General features: G+C 34.0%; 1 protein-coding gene across 1 annotated transcript in view; it reads left to right on the top strand.

The window, feature by feature from the left end:
• LOC118192821 (uncharacterized) overlaps nt 1-27,861 on the top strand; it is a 73,762-nt gene that overhangs the window by 28,289 nt on the left and 17,612 nt on the right. Inside the window, exon 2 of the mRNA XM_035363842.2 lies at nt 1,899-2,003. Coding sequence (XP_035219733.1) covers nt 1,899-2,003 — 105 coding nt within the window. The remainder of the gene's footprint in view (nt 1-1,898; nt 2,004-27,861) is intronic.

Genomic DNA, 27,861 nt, shown 5'->3' with positions numbered 1-27,861 from the left:
TTCTGGTAGGATCAACCAGGTAATTTTTTACGTTCTTGAACGTTATAGATCTGTACCCAACTAGGAGCTGATCCTTCTAGCCCTCGGAAATAACCGCCAGTACCAATTATTTAAATCAAGGCTAGTCAGCTAAAGATAACTATTAAAGTACTCCCTGCGTACGTGTCATACTTAATAGTTCTTTAACAGAATATGTTGGCAGAACCTAATGAGTTAAAGAAGTTAGCCATAGGCACAACCATTCACTACTGCCGTCAGCAACGCATCATTCTTTCCCCGACTTCATCAGGATCAATGGCTAGAAGAATGCCTTTTTCAAGAACTGAATAGAGCGTTTTTCTCACGCGTGATGGTAACCGAAAAAGGCACCGCTACCATTCACGCAATGAAAGAAATCTCTCTGACAAAGAAAGAAGCCACAAAGTCACGCCGGTGGTTAATTATCGGCGTTAATAGTTTTGCATTCATGTTTCTCATGGCTAACCATAAAACCTTTAAGTACTGACGAGCAACATACTTTCTCTTTTTTCTCACACTCTGAATATTGTCAACTCGTTGGAACAACATGGAAATGAGTTCTTTACCTTTGTAAAATGCACGAAATAATTAATTTAAACTGTTATGGATCACATTTTGGAGAGCTAAATTCGTTAATGATATTTTATCGTAGTAGCTTTCATTTTCATCTCTAATACTTAATGCATCATGTAGGTATAGTGTTTTAAAGTAAATGTCAGACTCAACTTTGAACTTACGCTGTAGGCATTTGATATTCATAGAGTCCATCCTTTACATTTTTGTTTTATATATGTTTGTTTTATACGCGGAATTTGAATGTTGTTAATTATCTGGTGTAATTACCTCAGTACTTGTTGCAAGATGACAACACTGAGATGAGATATAGGTAAAAATGCTGCATAGCTCAGGACTTATATATATTATAAGCGTAACTTATCTATCCCATGTCTCATACGAATAACCAGTTTATCCTTTGAATTCTATAATAATTAAACCATTGTATTTAAAACGCTATTGTCTGCCGCAGTATATGTTATTGGAGACTGAGAGCGCAATGTGTTTACAAGTTAGATTAGGCTAATTTATTAAGGAAAAGCAAGTAGAGGATTATCTATCTATGCGGAGGGGTGCCTTCTTGGAAAACTTTCTAAGAGAAGGAATTCTGGTTCGATTTTGCTTTACACATCAGGGAAATATCCATACAGCCAGTCCTTTTGACAGAATTTGAATCTTGGTTGGACTAATTGCTAATGTTCAGAAATCTTATCTAATAGGCCACTAGAAAAGATCCTGCCTGAAAATTGGAAAAACAGATTGAGGATGTTTCTACTCCACCTTAATTTTAGTTTGTCAATTTCTAACGAGATATAAGCTCATTTATATTTCTCAGTACTTTCGGCCTTACTTATAAATCTATTTATATGATCAGTTTTCTGGGATATGGTTAACAAAATAGTATATACATATGCATACAACTGTTTTACTTTTGCTGCATTTTTATCTAAGTTATTAGGAAAGAGGACAGGGCGTCAGATTACATTAGATTAATTGTTTATAGCAAAGCACTCCAAGGCTAGCTGCCTGAGTGAAGCCTTCGTGAAGGATTTTCTAATGGAAACTGGCTCGTATTCACATTACACATTGAGAAGACTCTTATGCATCAAGCCCGTTCACCAGGATTTGAGTCTGGCTAGAGCTGCTGGTGTTCAAAAATCTCACCGCTCCTAAGGAATTTAAACCTTTCTAAGTATAAAGTGAATTATATTTTTTAGCAATAACTTGCCAAAATAAATGCGTAAGGAAAATAAATTATACTATATGTATCAAACTTTTGTTACTTCATAGTCGTTGAAAATTAATGTTTTTACTTTCTATTTTAGGTAAGAGTTTCACATTGACGATCTCCATTAGCACTTCTCCTCCTCAAGTGGTTACTTACAATAAAGCCATCAAAGTTACAGTCGATGGACCTAGAGAACCTAGAAGTGAGTTAATCCCCTTGCTCTATTTCTCTGTTTTATATTTTTATTTTCAAAGAAATTAGAGACTGATATAAACGTAGTTCAACTTATTTTAGATTAGCTACTTTCTTTTCACTCTTTATTTATTAACTTTTCCGATGCTGTCCCTAAATACAGTGAATCATTTTCTCGTGAAAACCTACCTAGGGTGACCACTATTTCTGGGAACGTAAACAAACATCGTTGTTGAACATCACCTCCTTAAGACGATCATCTCCTTAGAAGATCAATATCATCTGAATTGAGGGGGAACCTCTTAAATAGGTTTCGCTGCCTTTTTTAAAAAGAGCTTTTACTGTATAGGCAGGAAAGCTGCTCTTGGAACCTTTAAGGTAGTTTCTGGTTGAATTTTTTATTTCTGTGGAAACTTTTCGAAATGTTGTGATTCTTTCTCCTCACAGAGTTAGATTTTGTTGCGAAAATCAGTAATCCTTAAGATCATTCAAAACTGGATTAAACATTAAGCAAATTAAGCACGTGTTTATGGCATCAGGGATGAGGGTCCCACAAAGGTTGGGGACCACAGAAAGTTATCCATGATAAAAATGGTTTACCATGGAATGTATGGTGCAGCTACATCAAGATCGAGAGAGAAAAAATCTTGAAAAAACAATTACTACATTCCAAATATATTATGTGGACGCACCAAAAATTTTTAAGGCCTTTAAAAATCTTAATCTGGCTCTGAGACCACTTGATGATGCAGAAACTTATATCTAAGTTATACTGTTGGCAAGAAAAAAGGTTAATTCTATGTTTATCAGTTATATTTTAGAGCTGACAGGTCTTCTGTCAACAAATAAAAGAAGGTGCCGCTTGTAAGCTGCAGGGTCACTGGACAATTGTGCAACAAAATGACGTACCAGAAGCTCCCTGTCAGCATTTTACAAAACAAAAACAGTGTTTGTTAATTAAAATACCCCAGTTTTGTAATATGCGAAGATTTCAAATTTACGATATGGTTAAAAGAATTTTTTTTTTTCATTTATAAAAATTAATCGCGTCTAAATAATTTAAAAACTGATAATGTAAAACCAAAGTGACACATTGTACTTATAAATGTCCCATTGCTTCACTCGCGAGAAATTAATCATAAGAAATTTCAGGAAAACTTTATTAGCAAGAAGATTGAAGATTAGAAACACTTGCAATCTGAAAGCTTCAGATTACAAGATACCGTGAAGATTTTTCCATTAAAATACAGAAGTATAAATAAAGTAATTAGAAAGATATTAAAATCATAAACTTAATGAGAAATTGCTATCTGATTCTGTATGCAAATAACAGTTTAATACCTGAAACAATTTTAAACTAAGCAGGTCTCTAAATTTAGAACTTAGTCCCTCAGAAGTGGTTGTAACCAATCTCACTTGTCTGACAGAGGTCAGCACAAGCCTACTACATTCATCGTGGTAAGGAGTTGTATGTCTCTGTCGTTGGCAAGAGCCTTGAGCATCATACAGGTGACAGCTCGATTCACCCCTCTTACCCTACCACCCACCTTTCGAGAGGAGTTTCGGCTCGTTGCATATTTAGAATGCCGCACAGATACTATACATTTATAAACCTACATCGATTAAACATCGATCTTGTTTCTGGGATTCGATCCCGGACCCTTCGGTGCGGCAGTCAGCTTCGGTAACCATTGTCCGGTTGGGCGGCACTGACGTTTTGTTAAAACCTAAAACGTTTCCTAGGGCACTGTATTCTCCAGTACTGAAGTAAACAAATTGTACTTAATGTGTATCTAATATAAAAAAAATCATACATGTTATGCTTTCAAAATATCATTATGCTTTTAGTACATCGAACTGCGGTACATAATTTTAAAAAATTGATAAAAATAAGAAAAATCAGTAATTTTAACTTATCTTCCCCTTTTGTTTCGCAGTTTCTTACATATTGAAGGACTTTTTTTTAATTCCAATGCGTATATTCTACAGGCGTTTCAAATGCAGATAATTTTGACCATTAGTGTAATCAAATTAATAGTTTGATTTAATATCCTTAAAATGTTTCAATTAAAAATTTCAAGCTACATTTAATGAGGAACCTTATTTCGACTTCTGGATAACTTTGAAGGGAAGATGTTCATTCTACTCAAAGAGACATTGATTAGTTTATTTACGTTATTTTAATAAAATACGTAATTAAAAATTTTAAAAAAATGTTTGTCAGCGTCTTCTCAATCGACTTCAGACTCTGTTCGAGTTTAGGAAAATAAAATCAGAAAAAAAAAAAGTGCTCGTAATGCTGTTGTGAGTACCTAACTATCTTTATGAGGCAAAAAAAAAAAAAAAAAAAAGCTACCTTTCTCTTTAAATACCGAGCTCTTTTACGATTTTCAGCCTAAATAAGGGTAAACCATACATCGAACCACATTCTTAGCCGAATCAGCCGAGCGTAATGTTCTAAATGAGGTAGAAAATAATTTTGCTTGAGAGGAAGAAACACAGGCGAGAAAACGATTTAAAAAAAATATAAAGAAGGGGAGAGTAGGGGGATCAAGAGGGAAAAACACGAAGAAAAGAAACACGAAGTAAAAAATCTTGGGCCATCAGGAACAAATTCTGCAACAAAATCGAAACACTCCGCTGTCATTAAATACTCATCTACAAAGCACATCGTCTGCGCGGAACGCAGTCGGCTGGATGTCACCGGTAAGTAGGGGAAAATGAGGGAAGGGGGAGGAGAAAGTAAACAAAAATAAAAATTTTGAATTTACAACTGCTACCGTGTATTAGTTTTCGGCGCTCAGAATGGCGGGTAAAAAAAAAAAAAAGTATTCAGTGTGCAAAGCAAAGAGGAACCAGAAAAAAGGAAGGCGGCAGTGGCAACGCGTGTTCTCTTTCCCCGCGAACAATTGCACGTGATCGTCTGCTGCCATAGAAAGCGCAAAAAGTGAAATCGATTCGGTGATTACCTCTCAAAAAATGTCATATGGACCACGGTTTTGGGGTCTTTTTCTGTAATTTTAGATCCTTTTTCACGTGCACGCTCCATTAAAGAGCAATTTGTCCAATTCGGTTGGAGAAGAAACTTCTCGTATCCGGCCGGTTAATGCGCGAAAATACAATGGAGCCTTTTTCCTTCTTTTGTTGTAGCACATATGGGAGAAAAATTGTTGGGGGTAATTATAGATGTGGGCGGGAGTTTCAGATTCGATCTATGAGCCTCGGTGAAAGTTAAAAACTGTGGTTTGTATGTTGTAGTTTGAAAAGTCGTTTACTAATAACCGCAGTGAAAAGCGAGAGCGATTTATTGTTTATCGAAATCGATCGAGAAGAAAAATTTCCCGACTTAGCAATAAACTTCCATTATCCAAAATTCTGAAGTATCGATTTATGCAAAAAACACCAATGATACAAAACGTGTGAAATGATGTAATAATGCAATAAGCGAGGACATAAAAGAAATGTCTCTCAATTAGTATTGGTAATCTGGAAATGCGTCTTCTGAACCGATGGGCTCGAATTCGAAGGTTATGAATGTTTGTGATTGTAAAGTTTTGCTCGGAGGAGGCATATTCGAAATCCCCCGATTTGAAGATTTTTTCGAAGAGTTGGTGTTGTCGAGTGAGGGATAAAAGACTTTCGTATTCCAGGAACCAATATAATCTCAATTGGGATGAACCTTAATTGAAGGCGTACTATCATCTGTGGTGATCAAAGTCGGTATAAAGGCCAACGCACCGCTCATAAGTATCCTTATTTATTTGAAAATGGCAAAACACATGAGGACTACTTAAGGGCAAAACTGCTTTCTCGATGAAATTGGCTAAAAGTAATTAGCTGGTATTTACTTTACACATGGGCTAAATCATGAAAGAATATAACCACCTTGACAACATTAGAAGAATGCACGGAGAAAACCTCTAACCCAGTGCTCGAACTTGGTCGAATTGAGACAGCTCAACAGTTTCATCCATTCGACCATTGGAAACCATGATTGTTACTAAGCTTTATTCTTATGTCTAATTCTAGTGAAATATCAACAAACGGAATAAGCAGCTTCTTTAGGTAACTTCTTCTCTTAAAACATAGTAATGTATTTTTAATTTTGTGGGAAATGCAATGACAGCGTGATAAAGGTTCTTATATTTTTGTCTCTTAACCCCTTCTTGTATATTAAAAAAATACTTGTCTTGCCTTTTCCTTATCGAAAAGCGTTCCAGTTTACTGGGTAAAATTTTAAAAATTAAATTATAAAAATTTCAATTTATTAAAATTATTTATTAAATTTTAATTTTAATTCAATTAATTAAAAATATTTCAATTTTTGAAAAAAAAAGGCGAACATTAGTTTTAGCGTTTAGTTTTCCTTGCTAAAAGTGGTATAACGAAAAAAAAAAATATTTTTGGTGTGTGTGTTTCGTTGAAATTCTAAAGTTTTTAAATGCGTTAAAATGGTTCTTATTATTACTTATCAAGAAAAATCACAAGAAGAATATAAAATTTATAATTCAAAAGAAATATGATGCATGAATATACGCTTTGTTTGAAATCAAATTTGTAAACTGTAAATGTAATAAACTATTTCAGGGAATTTTTGCAGGCTTCCACAACGGTATTTCATCACCAATAGGCAGATAATTTCACTTACTTTGTCGTAATATAAATTACTTAAGTACTTTTTCAATGTAGATGAAGTAAGAGAAAACACAAATATTAGCTTAAGTTATTATGAGAAGATAAGGTATTTTCTACATTTAAAATGGAAGAAAAATTCCAGTCTGAGATCTCCATTTCATTTTCGTATCAGTATGAGTATCGCTTTCTATAATCAAGCAACAACATATATAAAAATCATTAAATACTCTTAAATATTTTAACTGCTCAAATTTTAGTTCAAATAGTTGGAAAAATTCGCAAATATTATTCTGATAAAGCGCTGAGCAATTTCAGAATGCTTAATAGGCAGTTCAAAGACAAAGGTAATTGTCAGTTTTATGCTTCCCATTTCATCGCACATGTCTTCCTGTCATAAAATGTAAATAACAATAATAAGTGGAATTTATACAATTTATTTAATTATTTTTAAATTAATAGTTTAAAATGGCAGTACCTTATGTTTTATTTTATCTATGAAAAGCCATAAACAACGGTAACGGTCTCTGATTCGGGAAAAGAATATATGAGTAAAAGCCTTCATTCGCTACCACATCATCGATTAATTATTCATATTTCGTACACCTGCGATTAAATTCGTGATAGAAACGCATAAATCGAGAATGACATTTCAAGATTTGTTTTGACTGCGTCAGCAGCTGCCGTGGCCGAATCAGTGCTTTACCTGCTCGACCGATGGAACCGAAGTGAAAGCATTCTTCAGGATGTAATTGGCGGTTTGGTGGGCAACTTCAGTCCTTTACCACTCGGTGTTTATTCGGGCTTTGATGCTAATAATTAGCGCAAGGGGTTCTAATTCGCGAGGCGGGGTTTGGAGGCCTATGATTTGATGTTTGATAAACGACTGCTTCGGGGAGAATGTTGCTTTTAATTAGCTCGCCATTTGTTGAATTTCGGATTCCTGAAAGGGTTGTTGGGGGCTGAGTGGTTTCACGACTGCTCTCCGGAGAGGCTAGCGAATACAGGTATGCTTCGAAATTTCCTGTCATGCAGGCTAGTGCCCTCTGAATTTGTATGGTCTAGCAACGAGATGACATTCGATACGTAACGATGAAATACCTGTGTGTATTGGAGAACAGAAGGCAGGGCTACCTAATTCTGAGTACCAGTATTAGGAATAATTTTACAACGGAGAAATATAGACCAACTTTGCCTCCAGCAAAACTGCTTTTAGTTTATGTATGGCTGCTTCTAATATCCATGAATTCTATCTTAAAATTAGTTTTAAATTCGATTCACGTTGCAATATTGTTCATGATTTAGTAGAGATTCGGAATAAAGATTTAAAATTACAAATGTACATACTAAATAATCATTTATGTAAGAATATGTGTTTTAAAACATGGTAATAATTTAAAAAATTGTTGATGAAATGAATGAATGCTTTACTGAAAGATGTAATTTTTGGTACAAATCGCAACATTCCACACATTTGTTATAATAAGTAAATGCATAATTACAATAGACGTAAGAGCAATTTTTAACTGTTCTTCAGTAATTTTTATTTACACAAGGAGTCTACAAAGTTTTAGGACTTATTTTTATGAAAATAATTCTAGCAAATTTAACAAACGACAATTTGCACTTTATTACTATGGCATCTTAGCCATTCCTAATGTATCATCTGCTTATGGATAGAATTTTCTATGTGGTTAACCATTTGCTTTGATTCAGAGAACATCTTCTGCGATGGATTCGAAAGCTGAGCAAAGAATGATAATACGTTTTGTTGCAAAGGGGAAGAAAACATCTAACTTTTTAATGCTTTGTGATTGGAGATGAAACTTGCTTATAATCTTGAGACAAAACGGCAGTCATCTGCTTGAATTGGAAAAGATTCAGCATGGCCTCGGACACTTCGATGCCAGAAATCTTGAATAAGGGTTTTGTTGAACTTTTTTGATTAGAAAGGAATAATTCGAAATGAATTTTCCTGAAGAACAGCAGCTCATATTTTATAAAAACCTTAACAGTGCTTCTGAAGACTATTCATTGCGTTAGACCTAAAACTGCTCAATGCGATGATTGATTTCTGTTGCTTGAAGCATTGCCAAGCAACAGAAACCAATCATCGCATTGAGCATTTTTAGGTCTAACACAGTTCCACCACATTTTAGGTCTAACACAGTTCCACTCTCGTTGAACAATTTCTAGGGAGGAAAGAAAGTGTTACATTTCTCAATACTGCTTTTCATTCACCAGATTTAACACTTTTTGTAACTTAAACACACACTATGTTCTTTCCTTAATGTGAAGTCTTCTCTCGAAGATCATTGCTTACTTAACATTAATAAGATTTAGAAAATTGTAATCAGAGATGAACTATACTCATTAAGATGGATTCTGTGAAAACTCAATTAGGTATACTAAGCATTGTATAGACTTACAAAACTTTATATTGATTGCTAAAGAATAGAAATGCTATTTTCTTCAAGTTTGGTTTTCTATAAGCTTAGGCGTAGAACTTTGCACACACATTGTGTATTTACTGACGAATGTAATTTTATTAAGTTAACTTTTCTATCACAAATTCAGGGTAAATTCCTAAATATGCGAAAAATTCGCATTAAATTGATAGCCTAAATTATATATGCAGCTGCTGTAATTTCTATTAAATAATGCTTTTTAAAAAGAGTTCTATAACGATTAACTGGCTATAGTGTGTTATCATAAAATCATAACAATTAGGATAAAATTTTTAGAAATACAGTTAATTGTATTCTCGAGAATATGTTTATGTAGGTGGGATTGAAAAAAGTAGAATATTAACATTAAAAGTAAATGTTTTAAAAAATAATTGTAATATATTACAATATATGTTTTCGCGCTTGATATAATTATTCGTCATAACTCGGATAACGATTTTATTGGGGGGGGGAAGAGAAAATTCACGAAATGTCGCGGCGTAGATTAACACGAACACTTTTGCGAATCTTTCAAGGCCAAAGATTTACATTAGCATCTCTAAATAAGTCCACCAAACGTGAATCCTTTACTTTAGAATAAGGTAAAATTCTAACCTTTGCTACTTTCATCGCTTCAGGGTTTGGTTTCGAAAATGCAGGATATATGTTTCTGCGGGTACCAAACGGAATTCACCAGAACTAGTAATTTGCAAAACACTTTTCATGAGGGTAGTAATTATGTCCTACCGCATGATGGGGTTTACAACCAGTAAAGTATAGGTTAAACCTAGAATTCCATGCTCCATTTTTGAAAGCTTCGAATTTTGTGGAACCACAATTTGCTACTTTTTTTACACCATTCATTCTCCAAACTCGTTCGCTAATAGGAAAATAGTTTAGGTGTAGGACGCAAATTTATTGACTGTTATTTAATTAAATTTTACTCGAAGTTAAAATGACCTAAATTTCAATTTGCTTTGCATTTGGCTAGTTTTGTTAAAAATTTCTCAGATTTCCAGTTTGTTGTAAGGAGATTTTAGGAATGATGTTACGGAATGCTATGAAGAGCAGAGGAAACATTTAAAAAATTTTCAAGAGCTCCATTTGTAGTAGTTCTGCAACTGAATTCGAAGTATGTCAATTTATATTAACTAAGCAGCGCAGTCTTTCCATATCGAATCTGCAGTTTATATATACATCAAACTCAAAGGGTTTTCTTGAAGGGAGACGTACTTTTGTATATAGTATTGTTACATTTTGAAGTACATTGGTAAAGTCATTATGTTTGCCGAAGCAGAAAACGCGGAAAATCTCCAATGCCTTTATTGAGCTTTGAAACTTCCAACTGCTAACCGGATGTGCTTCCAATTACACCACGAAGCCACGTGGCAAGGATGGAGAAAATACTTAAAAACCTACAACTTTTATATATAAAATTTTTAAATCTTTCAAATCAATTTTATATATAAAATTTGTATATAAGTATACCAATCTACCATAAAAAGGATTATGTAAATAAATTAATTCAATAGAAAGGTTTCGTAAACTGTTATAACAATTGCTACTTTCATCGATTCATCACTTTCAAAATATTTACATGATTGTTATATGAAATATTTACATGAATGTCTAAGAGAATGCTTGTAACGCAAAGAAAACCATCGAAAACTCATGTCTTGATCAATTTTTAGCCGGGCCAACCAGCGGCCGAGCGGTAATGTCGCTGAACACTGGTAGTTCGGTCCGAGGTTCGAATCCCGCGAACGGGCTGGCTGTATGGGTGTTTTCGTGGTTTTCCCCATGTGTAACGTGTATACGAGCCAGTTTCCCTTAGAAAGTCCTCCACGAAGGTAGCCCACCAGCGGCTGAGCGGTAAAGTCGCTGAACACTGGTAGTTCGGTCCGAGGTTCGAATCCCGCGAACGGGCTGGCTGCGTGGGTGTTTTCGTGGTTTTCCCCATGTGTAACGTGTATACGAGCCAGTTTCTCTTAGAAAGTCCTCCACGAAGGCATCCCTCCCCTTAGGCAGATAGCCCAAGTGTGCTTTGCCATAATTAAATACACCACACCCCCTACCTCCACGAAGGCATCCCTCCCCTTAGGCAGATAGCCCTAGTGTGCTTTGCCATAATTAAATACACCACAACACCACACCAATTTTTAGCCGGCTAATTGAGCAAGGGTAATGTGTTTTATTTAAAGTAACACTGCCATATACATATGTCTGTTCTCGATAATCTGTATGAGAAATATACGGCTCTTGCAAAGAAATCCGTTAAAGACTGCATAATCATTACTGCACTTTAATAAATAGCCTTATAATTTATACGTTATTTATTTATTATTAATTTCCTTATGACTGCATTAATTTTATTCAGGATGAAGTTCGTGAAACTGATTTTTCCTATCAAGGTAACAATTAATTAATGCATTATAACACCTAGAATTATTTCGTTGAAAAATTTTAACGGGCTTCCGCAATATAAAGCTTTGAAGTAAAATACATATTAGATCGAATATTAGAGTTTTAAAAACTGGTTTTGGACAAAAGATGTGTATTTTTACAGAATCACGGGCAGGCACTGCAGAAGAAAATTTAGGAAATGGGAAGGAAAATTATAACGGGGAATTTTTGTAACCTTGCGTGACTAAAGTAGAATTCGGAAAGTTTTTAGTCCAAAGGGATTTGAATCCCGAAGGACTATTAGTTTCGTTTTGGCATTTTGCGTCGGACTCATAAATGTCGGTTCACTTTTCAAACTGTTGCCACAAAATGTTAGAGTCCTGCATTATATTTGAAGAAATTAAATAATGAAAAATCTGCATAAATGTATGTATATTTCTCGTATTGTGATAAAACAACGGTACATAGAGTCATCGAATTTTGAATAACGTAATCCTCCAACGAATATGAGCATGTGGAAGACCAAATTTGAAATTTGAAATTTGTTTTATGATCGATTTCCTATTTTTTAAAACTTTGACGAATTTTTGATTAACAAACTCAAGGATTTCAAAGCGAGCAATGGCAACGTTGTGCAGAAAAAACATTTTTATCTCCAGCGCGTGAGTCTCTGTATCGGAAATTCTAAAGATATGCTCGTTTTAAAACTATTTTGCGATATTGCTGTTGCACTGGATATTATGGTTTAAGTGCGAGGAACATGATATTTAATAAAGAAAGGTAACACACAAAATGTTAAAAAAACGCCCCTTTAGACGTAATTTAAAATCTGAAACATTTCAGATTTTTTTTTTTTTTTTTTTTTTTTTTTTGAAACAGGTACCTTTTAATAAATTACTTGAAACGGAGCTGTTAGAAAATGAGACGCATTACTAAAAATGCAAAAATTTGACAGTAATTTGAAATGTTTTTTCCTCGTTTTTGCCTTTACATTTTGCAAACATATAATAAAAAAAAAAAAAAAAAAAAAAAAAAAAAAAAGTCTATGCAAAACCAATAATCTTGTCCTTCAGTTATACGTACTGAATTTTGTAATTTAGAGACACGAATTTCAATTTCCTGCTAGGTTTTCCACATCGAAAGCCAAACGACGACGTTTTCGTTGCATCACACCTCGGAATACTTCCGAAAACTTTGTCCCCCACACACCTCCAAACACCAAAGAGTGCGCGAATATAAAATATGAAAAATCCACCGTTGCCATCCATAATGAATAAATTCTAAACCTCGCAAAAGGAGATTTGCGTGAAGTTCGGAAGGGGTGTGCGATATGACTATCCCTGGCCCCCCCCCTTCTCTTTTATTCCCAACTAGTATTCCTCCCCCCCCTCAATCCCTGGTCCCATTCGATAAACAACGGCATTGATCGGGGGGCTGCACCGAACAGATGGTTCTGCAACAGCTGTTCGGCCCAGGGAACATGTTATTAGCGAGTTCGGAACTGGAAGGGAAGGGGGTGCTTTCACTTCTGCCCCCTTCCCTATTCTTGTCCAGTGCCGCGCGATGGTTGGCTGGTGTAGAGTTTCATATGGGGGTAAGCAATATCAGGGGTGGGAGAATGACTGAAAGTAGGGTCCGTCCAGAAATTGTGTGGGATTGATACGTATTTTGGGTTACAGAATCTTTTTTATCGGTCACGCAAATTTCATTTATGATGAGATATGCTCTACGGTGCTATATTTCGGTTTAAATCACTTTCATCGAAACCTGAATCACCACCAGGGATATATTAATAATATGCGAATTCTTCATCACAGATGATATGACAAAATTCATCCTTCAAATTCTTCTAATGCATACAATCGTAATATTGTATCAATCAAATAAATACTTATTTACATAGTCGATAACTGCAAAACAACTGATATTTAAATAACAAAGCAAAACGAAACAAAAACCTTTATAAAATGATTACAAATAGCCTAATTATATATTTGTTATTTTATTAATTAAGATACAAAAAGCTATTTTATAGATAGCATTATTTAGAAATCTTCAATTAGTTTACTTTATGGTATTGTTAAATACAGAAATGCTATTTATTTACTTAATAGTTTTTATGATATCTTATTTATTCCTTTTTCTTTCAGGTAAAAAAATAATATATTTTTTTCTGAAAAAAAAAGTATGAGTATTATTTTGGGGTAGGAACAGAATTTTTTTTCTACAAATAGCCTAATTGTATATTTGTTATTTTATTAATTAAGATACAAAAAGCTATTTTATAGATAGCATTATTTAGAAATCTTCAATTAGTTTACTTTATGGTATTGTTAAATACAGAAATGCTATTTATTTACTTAATAGTTTTTATGATATCTTATTCATTCCTTTTTCTTTCAGGTAAAAAAATAATATATTTTTTTCTGAAAAAAAAAGTATGAGTATTATTTTGGGGTAGGAACAGAATTTTTTTCTAAACTAGAATTTAGTGAGATTAGATTAGATTTATAGCATATGTTGAGTGTATCTGTACAAAAAATGCTTTATAGACTTTCTAAACTGACTCACATTTACTGTACACATGAAAAAAAGCCACCAAAACATCCTCGCAACCAGCACTCTCGCTGGGATTTGAACACATGACAAACTACCACTGTTCGACGGTTTTATCCACTTGACCACTGGTGGAGCAATAACTTTTTAATGTATCCTTCACCTAAATGTTTTTGCACAAACAGATTATTCATTTTCAAAAAGTTGGATCAAACTCTGTGATATACATTTCAGTTTTCAAAAAAACTGAATTCTTTCAGCAAACAAACGCACGCCCACTCCAAAAAAATATATACCTTTAAAGAAGACGTTTGAAACATTTGAAAATGTTTACAAATGTTTTGCCGCATCCATTTGTCTTAGAAATGCCTTCATTTCTTACACAAGTGGAAAAAAAAATTACTAAAATATCATTACTAATAGTAATGATTTAATGTACATTACAAGTTAAGCTTTTTTCCCTTGTTATTAAATGTAAAACTGATTTTATATGTTTTAAACAGCACTAATCAGAGTTAGGATGACTTAAATATTTGACATATTAGATTACCAAAATCGCGAACTATTGTTACTGATGTTTCAAATATTTGACTATGAAGACAGTAAGCTAATGTTAGTGATATTAGTCACGCATAATAAAGTTTGAATCATCTGTGGCTCCTTCTTGAGAAGCGAGCATGGGAACTGTTAATTCTATAAATTGAGAATGCGACGGAGTCTGGAATGTATCCTCCGTATGTTTTTTTTTTTTTTTTGTAAAAATGAGTCTCTACGCTGATGTTGTTGATATCTGTAATAAAATGGATATAAATTATTTGCCTTTTTATCATATATAATAAACCTTTATGGTAGAACGTTTAATTTTAACAAGTTGCTGATAATCAGGAGCCACATTATTAATAAAGGCAGTTTACTGATATGTGCATCATATGACTAAAGAAAAAAAATTATTGGCACATATTGTATACATAATTACTATTAAAGAAATTAAATAATGAAGAATCTGCATGAATGTATGTATGTTTTTCTCGCACTGTGAAAAAACAACGTTACCTAGAGACATCAAATTTTGAATAACACAGTCCTCCACTCGAATATGGGCATCCGGAAGCCCAAATTTTGAATGTCGAATTTGTTTTGTCATCTATTTTATATTTTGTAAAACTTTAACGAATTTTTGATCAACAAACACAACGATTTCAAAGCGAGCAGTGGCAGCACTGTACGGAAGAAAAACATTTTTATCCCAAGCTGTTAATCGGAAATTCTAAAGATATACTATTTTTGAAATTTAACGGTTTACTTTTGACACATACGCGACCAGACGTGAATTCTCGAATACACAAATAATGCCAAATAAAAAAAGCTATCAGACAGTAGAACAAATTCTGTGAACATCCAGTCGAATGCAATACTTGGAGGAATTATTACTTCCAAAAACTTGATAGAGTTAGTTCCCTTACGCAAAACACAGCATCGAATGCAATCATTTGCTCCTTTGTATTAAAAAATGTTTCAAATAGAAACTTGCAGTTCAAATAGTTCTGCAAAAATTGTGCTTTTAGGAGAAGTTGCTTGTCATGTATGGCGTCCAAAAAGTTGCTATCAATTTAGTTTACATGATTCTATCTGCCTAAGGGAAAGGATGGTTTTTCTCAGGTAAACTTGCTCATATTCCCGTTAATTGACATGGGGAAGACACCGCAATCATCTCATTCGCTTAGAATCGAACCAAGGTCGAACTGCCAGAAATTGCTATCAGACCAGAAAATAAATTCCATAATATTTCGTCGAGCGCAATATTTTGAGGAATCTTTGCTTCTAGGAATTTTAAGTAGCCAGGTTACTATTCTTCTTGATAGGTCGACCTATGCGAGATTCAGCGTCGAATATAAACATCATTATTGAAAGTTAATGTTATGTTGCTGAAACTAATTCTTCGAGAGCATGTTTCTGAGGGAAGTTGAATGCTCGTCTTTCGTTGTGATATGGATTTTAAGGGCAAGCTTTGGTTGCCCAGAGGAAAGAGTAACTCGGCTGTGGAATAGAGATCTTCGGCTAAAATCTCTGCCAGAACACAGGCCATTTCATTGACAGCTGACCCAAAAGAGGAACGCTTAAAGGAATAAGAGTTTTCTGCCCAACTGTTACGCTTAGCTAGACATAATCCAGTCAAAATATAAACGGTGAAAGAGTTTCTCCACAGCATGTCACCAAAGTTACGTCAGTCATTAAGATTCAGCTTAATTACGATTGTGGAAAACTAGTTTTTATATTGGTGGTTGAATCACCGCGCAGAACTTAAATTCTTGTCTTCAGTTTTAAATGTAATTCAGGCTAATTTCAGAGGAATATGGTAACAGCTACTTTCGGTAGGAGGTTCAAACAGTATATAATGCATTTTAATCGCAGCGGTATACAGCTAGAGAGCACAAATTCAATTTTGAACTTGCTCACTCACGAAAATTGTTGTCTAAATTTCTTTTATTGCTATCACCCAGCACAAGGCCTGCTTTTTAAGCATAATCCATATAAGAAGTAATACTGCTCTAGGAGGAAGGGGTATCCAGACTTGGCTAGCCCGAGGTTGCCTTTAAACAGTTAAAAGCCCAATCCCAAAGACGATCCAAGGGGGCATAACCACTACGGTCAAACCATGGAGGTAGGAAGTAAGAAGGAGTCGCCCTAAACAAGTTTCTCCGTACCCTGCTCTGAAGCACCGGCGATCCCTACGTGGTGACCAAAACATTGGGTCATTTACCATTGAGTTCTATGGGATTTGACGCGTTCGGGTGTAAATATTTTGTAATTACGTCGCAAATATACATATAAATGTATATATTTTCTTTTTCTACAACACTTCAGAGTCCTAAGTATGTGAAAACAACATATTTTTAAACAACATTTCATTCTGAACGGAATTAAATGCTATACTTTTCACAGGACAGTTTTCTCAGAATGGTTTAATTTGAATGAAATATTTTCACAAGTTTTCGTTAATTACATTAGAAAAAAAAAATTAAGGTAATTCGATTTTATTCGGTTAAGGTACAAAAATTAAGATCAAAGTTTATTGTATTATTAATATTAAAATTATGCATTATTTCTTTTCTATTTATAGAGCTTCTTCCTAAAATACTTTCTTAAATATGACATGATTTTTTGGCTCCTTTTAAATCGAAAAATGTAAGTCAATTTATAATTAATGCTCTATTCGGTTCATTTTACATTAGAGAATTATTAGGAAAATAGTATTTGACTTTCTGTGAACATTTCTGAAAGGGAATAAAATAAGTTTTTTTTTTTTAAGTATTATTTAAAATATTTAAAACTTGTAACTGAGTTATTATAAAATGTAAAGGGAATAATTCTTTTAATTATACTTATAAGATTTTTTTTTTTTTTTACCCTTCATTTCAACAATACATATTCCAAAACTCTTTATTACGTTCTTAAGTGCGCATCTCATAGCATTTGCTTTACAATACCTTTTAACAGATTGCTTTCCAATACAAACAATTCTTGCTTAAATAGTTTTATAACGTATTTGTCAACAGGATTTCAATTTATGTTTACAATTCAATATTAAGGTTATTATATATTTAGATAACATTTATAATCTTTATAAATTAGATACATTTAATCATTAGATTTCTTCACAGTACTATCACAGTTGTTTATAAGTGAATAAATTCTTCATTTCAAATACATTTATAAATAATTTAATGAATATTTAAGTATTTTGTCAAAGGCAGATACATGCTTTTTGCAAGCACATGCATAAATACCCATACATATTTCCTATTTATCATTTCCGGCATGTGCAAATCTTTAATTTCTGTGCATTCACTATATTTTTCGTGTAAAGTAATTTACACTAATTTAGCATACACCCGAAAGTTTTACATAAAAAATATATATGAATATAATTTGAATGAAAATTATAAGTATTATTTTTAATACCCACTCAAAGGTCAGTTTTTGTTCAAAATTCCTCCACGATGGCATCTCTCTCTTTAGGCAGATAGTCCTTGCATGCGTTACTCTATTTAATAAAAACTTAATCTGACCTATGTGCCTAATTACAAATATTTTAACATACATAATTTTATATTTGCATTTAGCCATCAAGTTTCAAACTTTTCAAATCTTCTAGAAAATAAATTTTGGCAGATCTCTTTTAGCAATTTTCTTAAAATCTATATTTTTGTAGTGCAACAGCTTAGAATTTTATAAAACAAATTCATAATCAAAATCGCTGTTGTTAGTTATCGAAAAATAACCAAGATGTGATTTTTGCGTAAATGTCAGTAAACTATACAAATTGCTATTATCCATCACACTATGAATGTCTCTTTCATGCGAGAGTGTCCCTTTTTCGATATCTATGGAACTGTCGTGTGTCGAAATACTATCAGAATTTTGTCAAGCGAGCTTCTGAATGTAAACAAAAAACACCCCGTCTGGTGACCCAAGCTTCAAAGCAGTGCTTCACTTCTAGCGCGGAATGGCCCCTCCTCCCTTTCCTACCTCCATGGGTCAAACCAAGGGGACAATTTTTGTTTCACAAAGTCTGGATAATTGCACACAAAGTCAGTCTACGCATCCACTTAAAAATCAAGGAACGCTCGTTTAACATCGACCGCCCGCCAGTGTTGACCAAGTGGAACCAAACCCCCAAGGACAATCTTCATATCAAACCATGTAGCGTCCCCACAATCAAGGGGCAGACAAGACAGTACCATATGGTCCGTGCCGAGCCTGAACCTACCACCGAATAAACGATGGTTCTAGTCACTGTGAAGGTTGTTAATTTTGTAATCTGTCTGGATATTGACCTAGCGAGAACGCCGGGATTGCTCCCAGTCGACCTCCAGAAGGGGGGGATAAGAAGTAATAACTTGCATAAGGTATGAGAAGTATATTTATAAGAGAAAGGACAAACCACATTTATACTCCTGAAATGGTAGGAATTCAGATCTTCCCCTATTTGCCAATTCCTTTTTCTGCAGTTTTGTTTCTTTTTTATTGATAAATATCTGCTCTTTATTACTCATCTTTTTATTTTTTCTGCGACTTTACATTAGTTGCCGGAGTATAAATCAACCATTTTGACAGGTAAAAGCCAATTTTAGTACTTTTTTTTACTTTACTTAGATCTTTAATCATGTTGACTAACAAATTACCACCTCTCAGAACTACGGCCAAATTTGTTTTCACAAAATTTTAATATCAACTAAATTATAGCATTCTATGTTAAGTTAATGGTCAAACTTGAACTCTTAAAAATGGTTTTGCATATTTCTGAATTAATTTTCTGTTTCGGTAATATAGAGGGTGATCCAAAATTAGCAGAAAAAGTAAAAATTCAATAATTCGAAAAATATACACAGTTGAGTGATGCCATTTTCACAGAAAGACATGGAAATTGTTTTAATAATGAAAAATTTTATTGTCAAAATAGTTAATTTTTTAACTGAAGTCACAACTGTTCAGAAATCGGCCGAAGTTATTGGACATATTGAGAGAAGTTATTAGCCACCACATAACAGAACTCTCTTCAATACTGCGCAATGTGTCATGCCCCGTTTGACGATTTTCTTGAATGAAGTCTGTAAAGTTGCGCGCCTCCAACCTGCACGCAACAAAGTGGTGACTGCTGAAACTGGAAATTAGACAGAGTCTTGAGAAGGGTTTAAGTCCCTTTTTATTCAACTTTAGAAATTACAAATGCGTGCTCTTGACGCTCACAAACTACGCCGACCCGGCGGTAAAATAAAAATAAGAAACTAAAAAGATAATAACGAGTGACTAACTACGAGGCTCTCTAAACGTAACTAACCTCACCGCGTTCTAAAATACCGCTGCTAATTCAGCAAACTCTGAATTAGGTTGGTGACTCTTTTCAATAACGAAAACCTTTATTATCAGAATCGTTGAAAGATTAACAATTTGCCGAGGCAAGCACACAGGCTGAAACGCGTGGTTCTTCAATTTCTAACTAGCCACCTCCTACTCGTGAAGCAAGAAAGCACACTTCGAACTCGTTTCCTTTCTATTTAACTCAGAATACTTCCGCTGATAATTTGAATCCTTGCGCGTTCTACTAAAATTTACATACTCTGGCATTGGCAGTTCCAGGAGAAAGTAAGGCTTGACAGGAAAGATAGTTTAAACTTAAAATAACTGTTAGTTAAAATAAATATAAACCCTACAAGTCCATCACATTGCACATTTGTAATGAGACTTGCTTCATTGTAAGAATTTTTGACACAACTGAAGGGGAAAGTGAACCACCTGTAGAGGAAAAGTGTAGCGATTCTGATAATAAAGGTTTTCGTTATTAAAAAGAGTCACCAACCTAATTTATCGGGATAATCCTGTGCCTCGAGATTCAAAATCACGTTTAACCTGATTACAATAAATAAAAACCGACTGAACCCACATGACTATTAAAAGAAAAGTGTTATTTATAATTTATCCGTATTTTCAAGTTGTTTAATCTGGAGAATAAGTACATCTGGCAATGTAAATTTTAAATTAAATTTTTCTCTCTCTAAAGTGTATGCCCACCTTCTTTCTCTTTTTTTTCCTTCTTGTCCTTTTTAAGTTACTTCCTCACTTCACGGTGAAAATGCAATCTATTTTCGTTTAAATTATCCTTGCATTTCGGTAGGAGTTCATGTGAAATTGATGATTAATGTATGTGCATCTGAGTAGCTTACAAGACTGAAGAGCAATTAACAGTATTTATACAACCTGGATTCTTATATTTAAATTATGTATAGTTGTGGTTAAAAAAACTCACAAATACTGTATCCGCTCTCACTGCTGTGAACCTATACATTTTTCTTTTCCTTTTTTAATTTTCCGCAGACCGTTTTGATTTATACTAATGGTTTATTATAATAACTTTCCATCGCAGTATTTTTTTTTTTTTTTTGTCTCAGCGTAGTTAAACCTCCAACATTCTAGATAAATGAGATTTAAAAAATATTTAAAAACTTGCACTTATTTAATTAAAAAGATTACCTAAATTATATATCTACTTAATTGCAAAATATATGGAAAATTTTAAGGGGTTCGTTAACCTTTGAATATTTAAAAAAAATTCCTAGCAGAATGCAAAAATGCTGCGTTGATTATAATTTATAACGATACAAGGGCATAAGTTTATTTAGAGACTTATCTACAAGGGCATAAGTCTTTTTATAAAGATATAAGGGAATAAGTCTATTTAGTTAAATGGCTGGTGATAAATTTTGCTAATTTTTAAGTCAAAGCACGTGTTATTGTATTTGCATCGATGTAAATAATTTCTTAGTGATGAATATTTCTTTACTTTTTCTTTCCAGCTTTCATTAAAAATCTCTCTTCCTTTTCGAAGAAATTTCGGCATTGATTAAATCCGGTTAAATTCTATATATTTCCGTGAAATAATCCCTTGCAATGCTGACATGATTACGGCGATAGAATTCCTGCCAAGGGATATGCAGAATTCAGAACCGCAAATTCATGCTTAATAGCAGCACCTTCCGACAGCTAATCTCAGTTACAAACATAATTTGCGGACGTTCCCTTGGGGTGATCGCCGATAGTCCGGAAACGACCACATCACCACCGCGTCGCTTGAAGTGGGAGGTTCCTATGTCCGCCATATCCAAAACCACCTGACGGTGGAGTCGGGAGTGGGTGCTGGTCAGCCACTGTGGAAACGATCGCGGCACCTCTGTTAAGGCGCCCCCTAATGGCCGCTAATATTCGATACGCACACACCCATATGTACACATACACACTTAGGTTACTTCGGAGTTGATTATTGTCCTTACAGAGTACCAAATGGGTCTCTGGCTCGCCAAAGGATTCGATGGAACAATCGATAATTCAGGATTATGGATTTTTAGGGGATTTTTGAAACTTTTCTGTGTGGGAATAAGAGAATATTTCTGGTGGGAAAAAGTACATATGCTAGAACGTGACAGGTGGTGTTTGGCTCTTTAAAGAAGGCTTTACCGAGCTGGGGAAAGGCATATTAGAATGCTGTCTCTAATTTCAAGGTAATAAATCTCTTGACAAATTTCCTAATATTTAGCTATCATACTTAATACTTCCTTTGTGCAGAGAAAAGTATACTAATAAGAAGAGGAAATGATTTATTTGAGCTTTTTAGCTTTGATGTCCATTAACTTTATAAGGTATTTCTCCCGCCTTCTTAGCATGCCTTCGTGGTGTAATGGTCAGCACAGTCGGAGCGTATTCGAGAGGTCTGTGTTTCGAATTCCGGCGAGGGCACTGCACATTTTTCACGTCTCCTGCTTTGAAATAACCTAAAGACCCTACAACTTCTTCGCAATAATTTTCAACTTTAGTATACAAGTATTACCAAATATCATTCTTATATTATTTTTGCTAGTGTTGAATTAGTTATGTGTGTTACAAGTTTCAAGTAAAAGATTAAAAATCACATTTGAAGATAATACGACCAATTACTTATTTAATTTACCCGTTGCTGATTCATGGAAAAAACATTTGGGTAAGGTATAAAATTTGTTGGCAATTACTGGTTTTTAATTGCCTGGAAAAGTATTTTTTCATGCAGTGCCAGTTAAGACTAAATAAAAAAAATGTAGTAGCATAAACATAGATGAGTCAGAAGAAGCTTACAAACGGATACATTAGAACATGTCATCTTGAATGCAATACTGTTCTTTCGTAAAGTTACTTTAGATCATGAGCGGTGGCTATTGCGCTATACATTAAATGGTCAGTCCGCTATTCTAACGGTATTAAATGCGAGTATTGCTTTAGAAACTTGTTCTTTCCTGAAGCTTTTCATTTCAGAAATTTCTCATTTATTTGTGTTTAATTCGTGCTTGAATGGCGGAACGAAAACTCATTTGCATACATAAAGTTTAATAATAAAGCACTGAAACTGGAAATCTGTATTTTAAACTGTGTAAAAGCCATTTTTGTGGTACTTCCGTTTAAAATATTTAGCAGATATGATCATTCTATCCGTTAATCTTTTAAAAGCCGGTAGAGATAGTAAATGTAAAATTGCTCTTGTGATAGTACTGACTAATATTTCAGCTTTCCAATGTTATTTCATAATGTTATGTCAAAACACATATTCAAGAACCTCCATTCTTCTTCAGACACGTGATTTCCATACGCAGGTTTGTGGGGTTTTTCTTTATATGGTAAAGGTTAATGAGCCCGAAACCTCTATAGACGTGAAGTGAATTGTCTGAAGTAATCACAAAGAAAAGTTTAAATAAAAATTTTTATTTTAAGAGAATTTAGAGCATAAACGCACTTTCTTGGGCCAACAAAATCAACCACAACTCGTCGTGATAAGAGAGAAAGAGTAAAATTCTAGTTAAGACATGAATTAGTAATCAAAGACTACACAATTTAAATATACTCTTAAGCTGGCTCAGTAAATCTACCGGCTAATCGAATTTAAGTGTCAACAACGATAACACAAAGCTGAATTATTTCAACTTATCAGAGCTAGCAACAACTAAACGCAGCCTGAACGCGCGGGCCAAAAGCATGTTCTGTCTTAAACTCCAAAAAACCTCAGTTTAAATGCTACCTAACTCATTTACATTCTGGTGAGGAAACGGAAAGAAGTTATAGTAAAGGCTGAAATTAAAATAAGTAGTTAATTTAAATACTAACCCTATAGGTTCTTTGATTGTTGACATTTTTAAGTCTCCAGCAACTTTGCCGTCGTGCTCATGATCATTCTTCTTGGCCCATGCGCCGGCAATATGTTTCTCTGCATTGGCGGACTGTGCAGGCGCCGTAGAAGTCGGAATAAACTCATATATACTACATATTTAAAAAAAGACGGAGCTATACAGTCAAAAGCATCAACTGCTGTTGATGCTTTTGATTGTATGTAACCAATAGTTATCTATGTTTTGTCTCATAACCAGCTTATACACAGGAAAAAAGAAAGTAAGATGACAGTCCTAAAACTGCTTGCATTATAATATGGAATATTGTTTCAAATATAATAAGGTGTAAGGAAGAAAAGTATAGATATAGAGGCTACTCTCTGCTGAACTTAAGTACTACTGCTATAATCAACGGAAATTCGATCTTTATTTCTTCTCATAACATGAAAACATTATTTTGTGAATTCGGCCATGTGACTGATGAATGTCGGCTAATATTTATTATTTTTTAAATGGACATCAGAAGAATTGTTTGAAATCTGGATTTTTTATATAAATGTCTACATATCGATTTGCCGCTAGAAATATATATTTATGCCCATGTACTATTCTAAAATTCGGATTACCAGAAACACGTTTTAAGCAACGTTGGTGTTAAGTAAAAACGAAAATAGTTGTACAGTGTTATCAACAATATTACGCGTATACTCATAAAATGAGTGTCTTACAGTCTTGCAGACTACTCTCGTATTAAGTCAGAGATTATACAGAACTGCAAGACTAATATTATAGAACTACTAAAGATAAAAATATTTCACTTTAATTGAAAGTTTCTTTTCAGTTAAAGTGCTGATCAAAAAGACTTATATGATGGATACTCGTAAAAGTACTGCCCTAATAAGAAACAAAAAATAAGGAATATTCTTATCCTTCCAAAAACAATGTTAAATGTATCAAATACTACAGCAGAACCATTCAAGACATTCCAAAAAGAAATGACAATTCTTCTAGCAGAACCAAAGTTTAAGAGTAAGCTATTATAATTTGCATCATTAAGAAAAGCCATAAATGGTCGTTCCACAACCATCGAGTTACTCTTTCTCCATCTTAACTTAAGTGTCGCCATTTGCTCGCAAAACAAAAATCACCGACCTTTCACCAACCACTAGCCATTCCCTTTCCTATCAAAATAATGCGCATTTCGAGGTCCTTGGTGCAAAAAAATAGTTCCTAGGAGCTTCATCTTCTCATATATACGCGGCGAAATAACTCTGATGAGCTGCTATAAGACTTAGAAATATACTTCTTCCCAGGAGTTCCCGAGGAACCAAAGTTCCACGGTTGCAGGTCTTCTGTTTTTCTTCCGTTCACCGCAAAACCATAATCTTCTGTCACTGGGGGATTTATTTGCTTTAGTTTTTTGAACGTCGGTTTGGATCCATTGGGGGCACGGGGCTTGATATATTATAGTAATACTTTTTCTTTCTTTTCATTCTTGTTCCTTCCCTCCTCCTCTCCGTCCTTTCTTCATCTCCCAAGTCTTATGCCCGCATTGGCAGAAGCACCCAGCGGAAATGATTCTCTTAACTTCTTCATTCTTAAACTTCTTTGGGGGCTGCTTTCAACATTCTTTTCAAGGTACTTCTTTTTCCCCCGTCTGATTTTTTTTTCTTTTATACTGCTCTTCTATATTTTTTTTATATAGAGAGAAGAACAGACCGATTTAGCAGAGGTCTTAAATTTTCCGACTCTGGTCTCTGAAATCAGATTAACTCCATCTGCAGATGAGTTTGCCATACATGTTGCATTGGTTGCTCTTTAAAATCTAGAACAATGTTTTTACGTTAGATGTAGACTTTAAATCCGATTAATGGTTGTGCATTTTCATCTAAAGGTTAAGTCGTGCACCACATTGAAGTGCATGTTAATGTACCATTATACATAAGTTAAATGATCAAGATAAAGCTCATTCAACATCACTCCTTAATGTGAAACATGAACTTTTATTAGATTAATACGTATCCTTTCCGAATACATAATATAATAACCTTAGTGCGTCTGAAGTCACATATAAAGACCTTTTGCTTATCATTTCAACCGTCTATTCAGAAACAACATGCACCGCGTATATTTCTCCTATTGTGTTTTAAGCTGTGAAATAAATACGAAAACAGAAAGGGGGATACCTGAGTAAAATAAGGTAATTCAGTATCATGTCTTAATGTATCATGTTTTCATTCAGTATCATCATTTCACATTCAGTATCATGTTTTAATCTGAATTTTGTTTTTTAGTTATGTTCTTTATGTCTGTTGAAGGTGCTGTTTCTAGCTTGCTCTGGCCCAGCCCGCAAAAAGGCCATAGGGCAACATAAAGTCTGCCAGGAGGGTCGAGCTGCGTCCCTCATATCCTATCATATCATGTCTTAATTATGACTCGGAACAGAAATGTTTATTGAATATGTTATATTAGTGTATGCATTCTTTCCCAGTCGATGCATGTATTTCCATTTAATGAACATGTTTTTTCATCCAGCTGAAATTTATGTTAATGTACTCATAAATACAAGATAAATGATTAGGATTAATTCATTTTTCTGAGTCATAATAGCGTGAAATAGTAATCTTTGTTATGTATGTCGTATTAGTGTATAACCTTTCCGAGATGATATGCGTTTACGGCCGGGATGTATTTCAATACCCTCATTTATACACATACTGTAATTTATTCATTGTATTAATATTACTTTAATATTCGCCAGTTGTAATCTATCTGACGAAGACAGCAATTTAAATTCTCATTCTACTACGAGTACATACATTCCATATTGAATTCAAAATGGAACTATTATACACACATTTATGCTTGTAATTGAGGGAAATTTTTTTAAGATGTAATCTTCTGTAATTCTTGATTAAAGCTAAAAAAATTGATGTGGTTTGGAAATCAATCGGTTTCTTTTCCGATGTCGATTTGATGCCAGAGTTTAGAAGTTTATCCTAGAATTAAAAATTCATTGTAAAATGGTGTGCCTCTGACCAAGTTTTAAGTTTAGCATTATTATGCCAGCAGCTTCTAGCTTAGCAAATACGTCAAATTTCTCACGTAACGGCCTAACGTAACTAGAGCACACATTGGGAAATTTATCACCAATGAAATTCTTTCTTCACTAATTACGAAACAAAGCAACAAAGAAATAGATAAAACCATGTGTAATCAGTGGCAGATGCGTGGGCTCATCTTCACTGATAAACTTTTGGAGACCCTCATCTTAAAATATACGGCAAGTTCACAATTTCTTTTTAGAATTAATTAATGATTTGTGAAGATCCTTCGCGATTGCAACCTGTATGACTCCATCAATTCTCCTATGCATGTCATTTATTTAATGATATTACTTAAACGGTTAAACGAGAAATGTAATAACATAAAAGATTACCTGCATCTAACAGTACAGTGTAAGTAAGTAGACAATGAGAACTTTGTTTTGCTAGAAATATACTGCAATGGATATATTGGATAGCATGAGAGAGAGAGAGAACGGAGGACGTGGGCACTATCCCTTTATCAAACGGTTAATTAGTATAGCACCACGTCCACCACTATCTATAGCACCCCTTCAAAATACATAACGCCACCTGAAAGGTATTCAACGTGCACGACAAGACATGCAATATAATATGTTACAGAGTTACAGATTAATATTCAAGATACATTACTGGTACATTACTGATACAAACAGGACAGATGTTGAACTGATAAAAGGCTGATATAATACTAATATTAACACTGATTAATACTGCTACAGTACTGATACATTGATATAACACTGAATATTATTACTGATTAAATGGGAATGATTTTGCATAAGTCGGTAAATAAATCCACGAAATAATACGTTACAGAGACTCAAAATATTGCGAATCAAAATATCACAAATGAATGTTCTACTGTTACATTTCTTGTACTATTGTACTATCTATAACACCCCTTCAAGATACATAATGCCACCTGAAAGGTAATCAACGTGCACGACAAGACATACAATATAACATGTTACAGAGTTACAGATTAATATTCAAGATACATTACTGGTATATTACTGATGCAAATATGACAGATGCAGAACTGATTAAAGGCTGAT

The sequence above is a fragment of the Stegodyphus dumicola genome, chromosome 9, assembly GCF_044657685.1.
Source record: "Stegodyphus dumicola isolate Sdum_Otavi_A_Nest chromosome 9, ASM4465768v1".
NCBI lineage: Eukaryota > Metazoa > Arthropoda > Arachnida > Araneae > Eresidae > Stegodyphus > Stegodyphus dumicola.
Note: the sequence above shows the minus strand (reverse complement) of the source record. Positions and strands in the feature narration are given on the sequence as shown.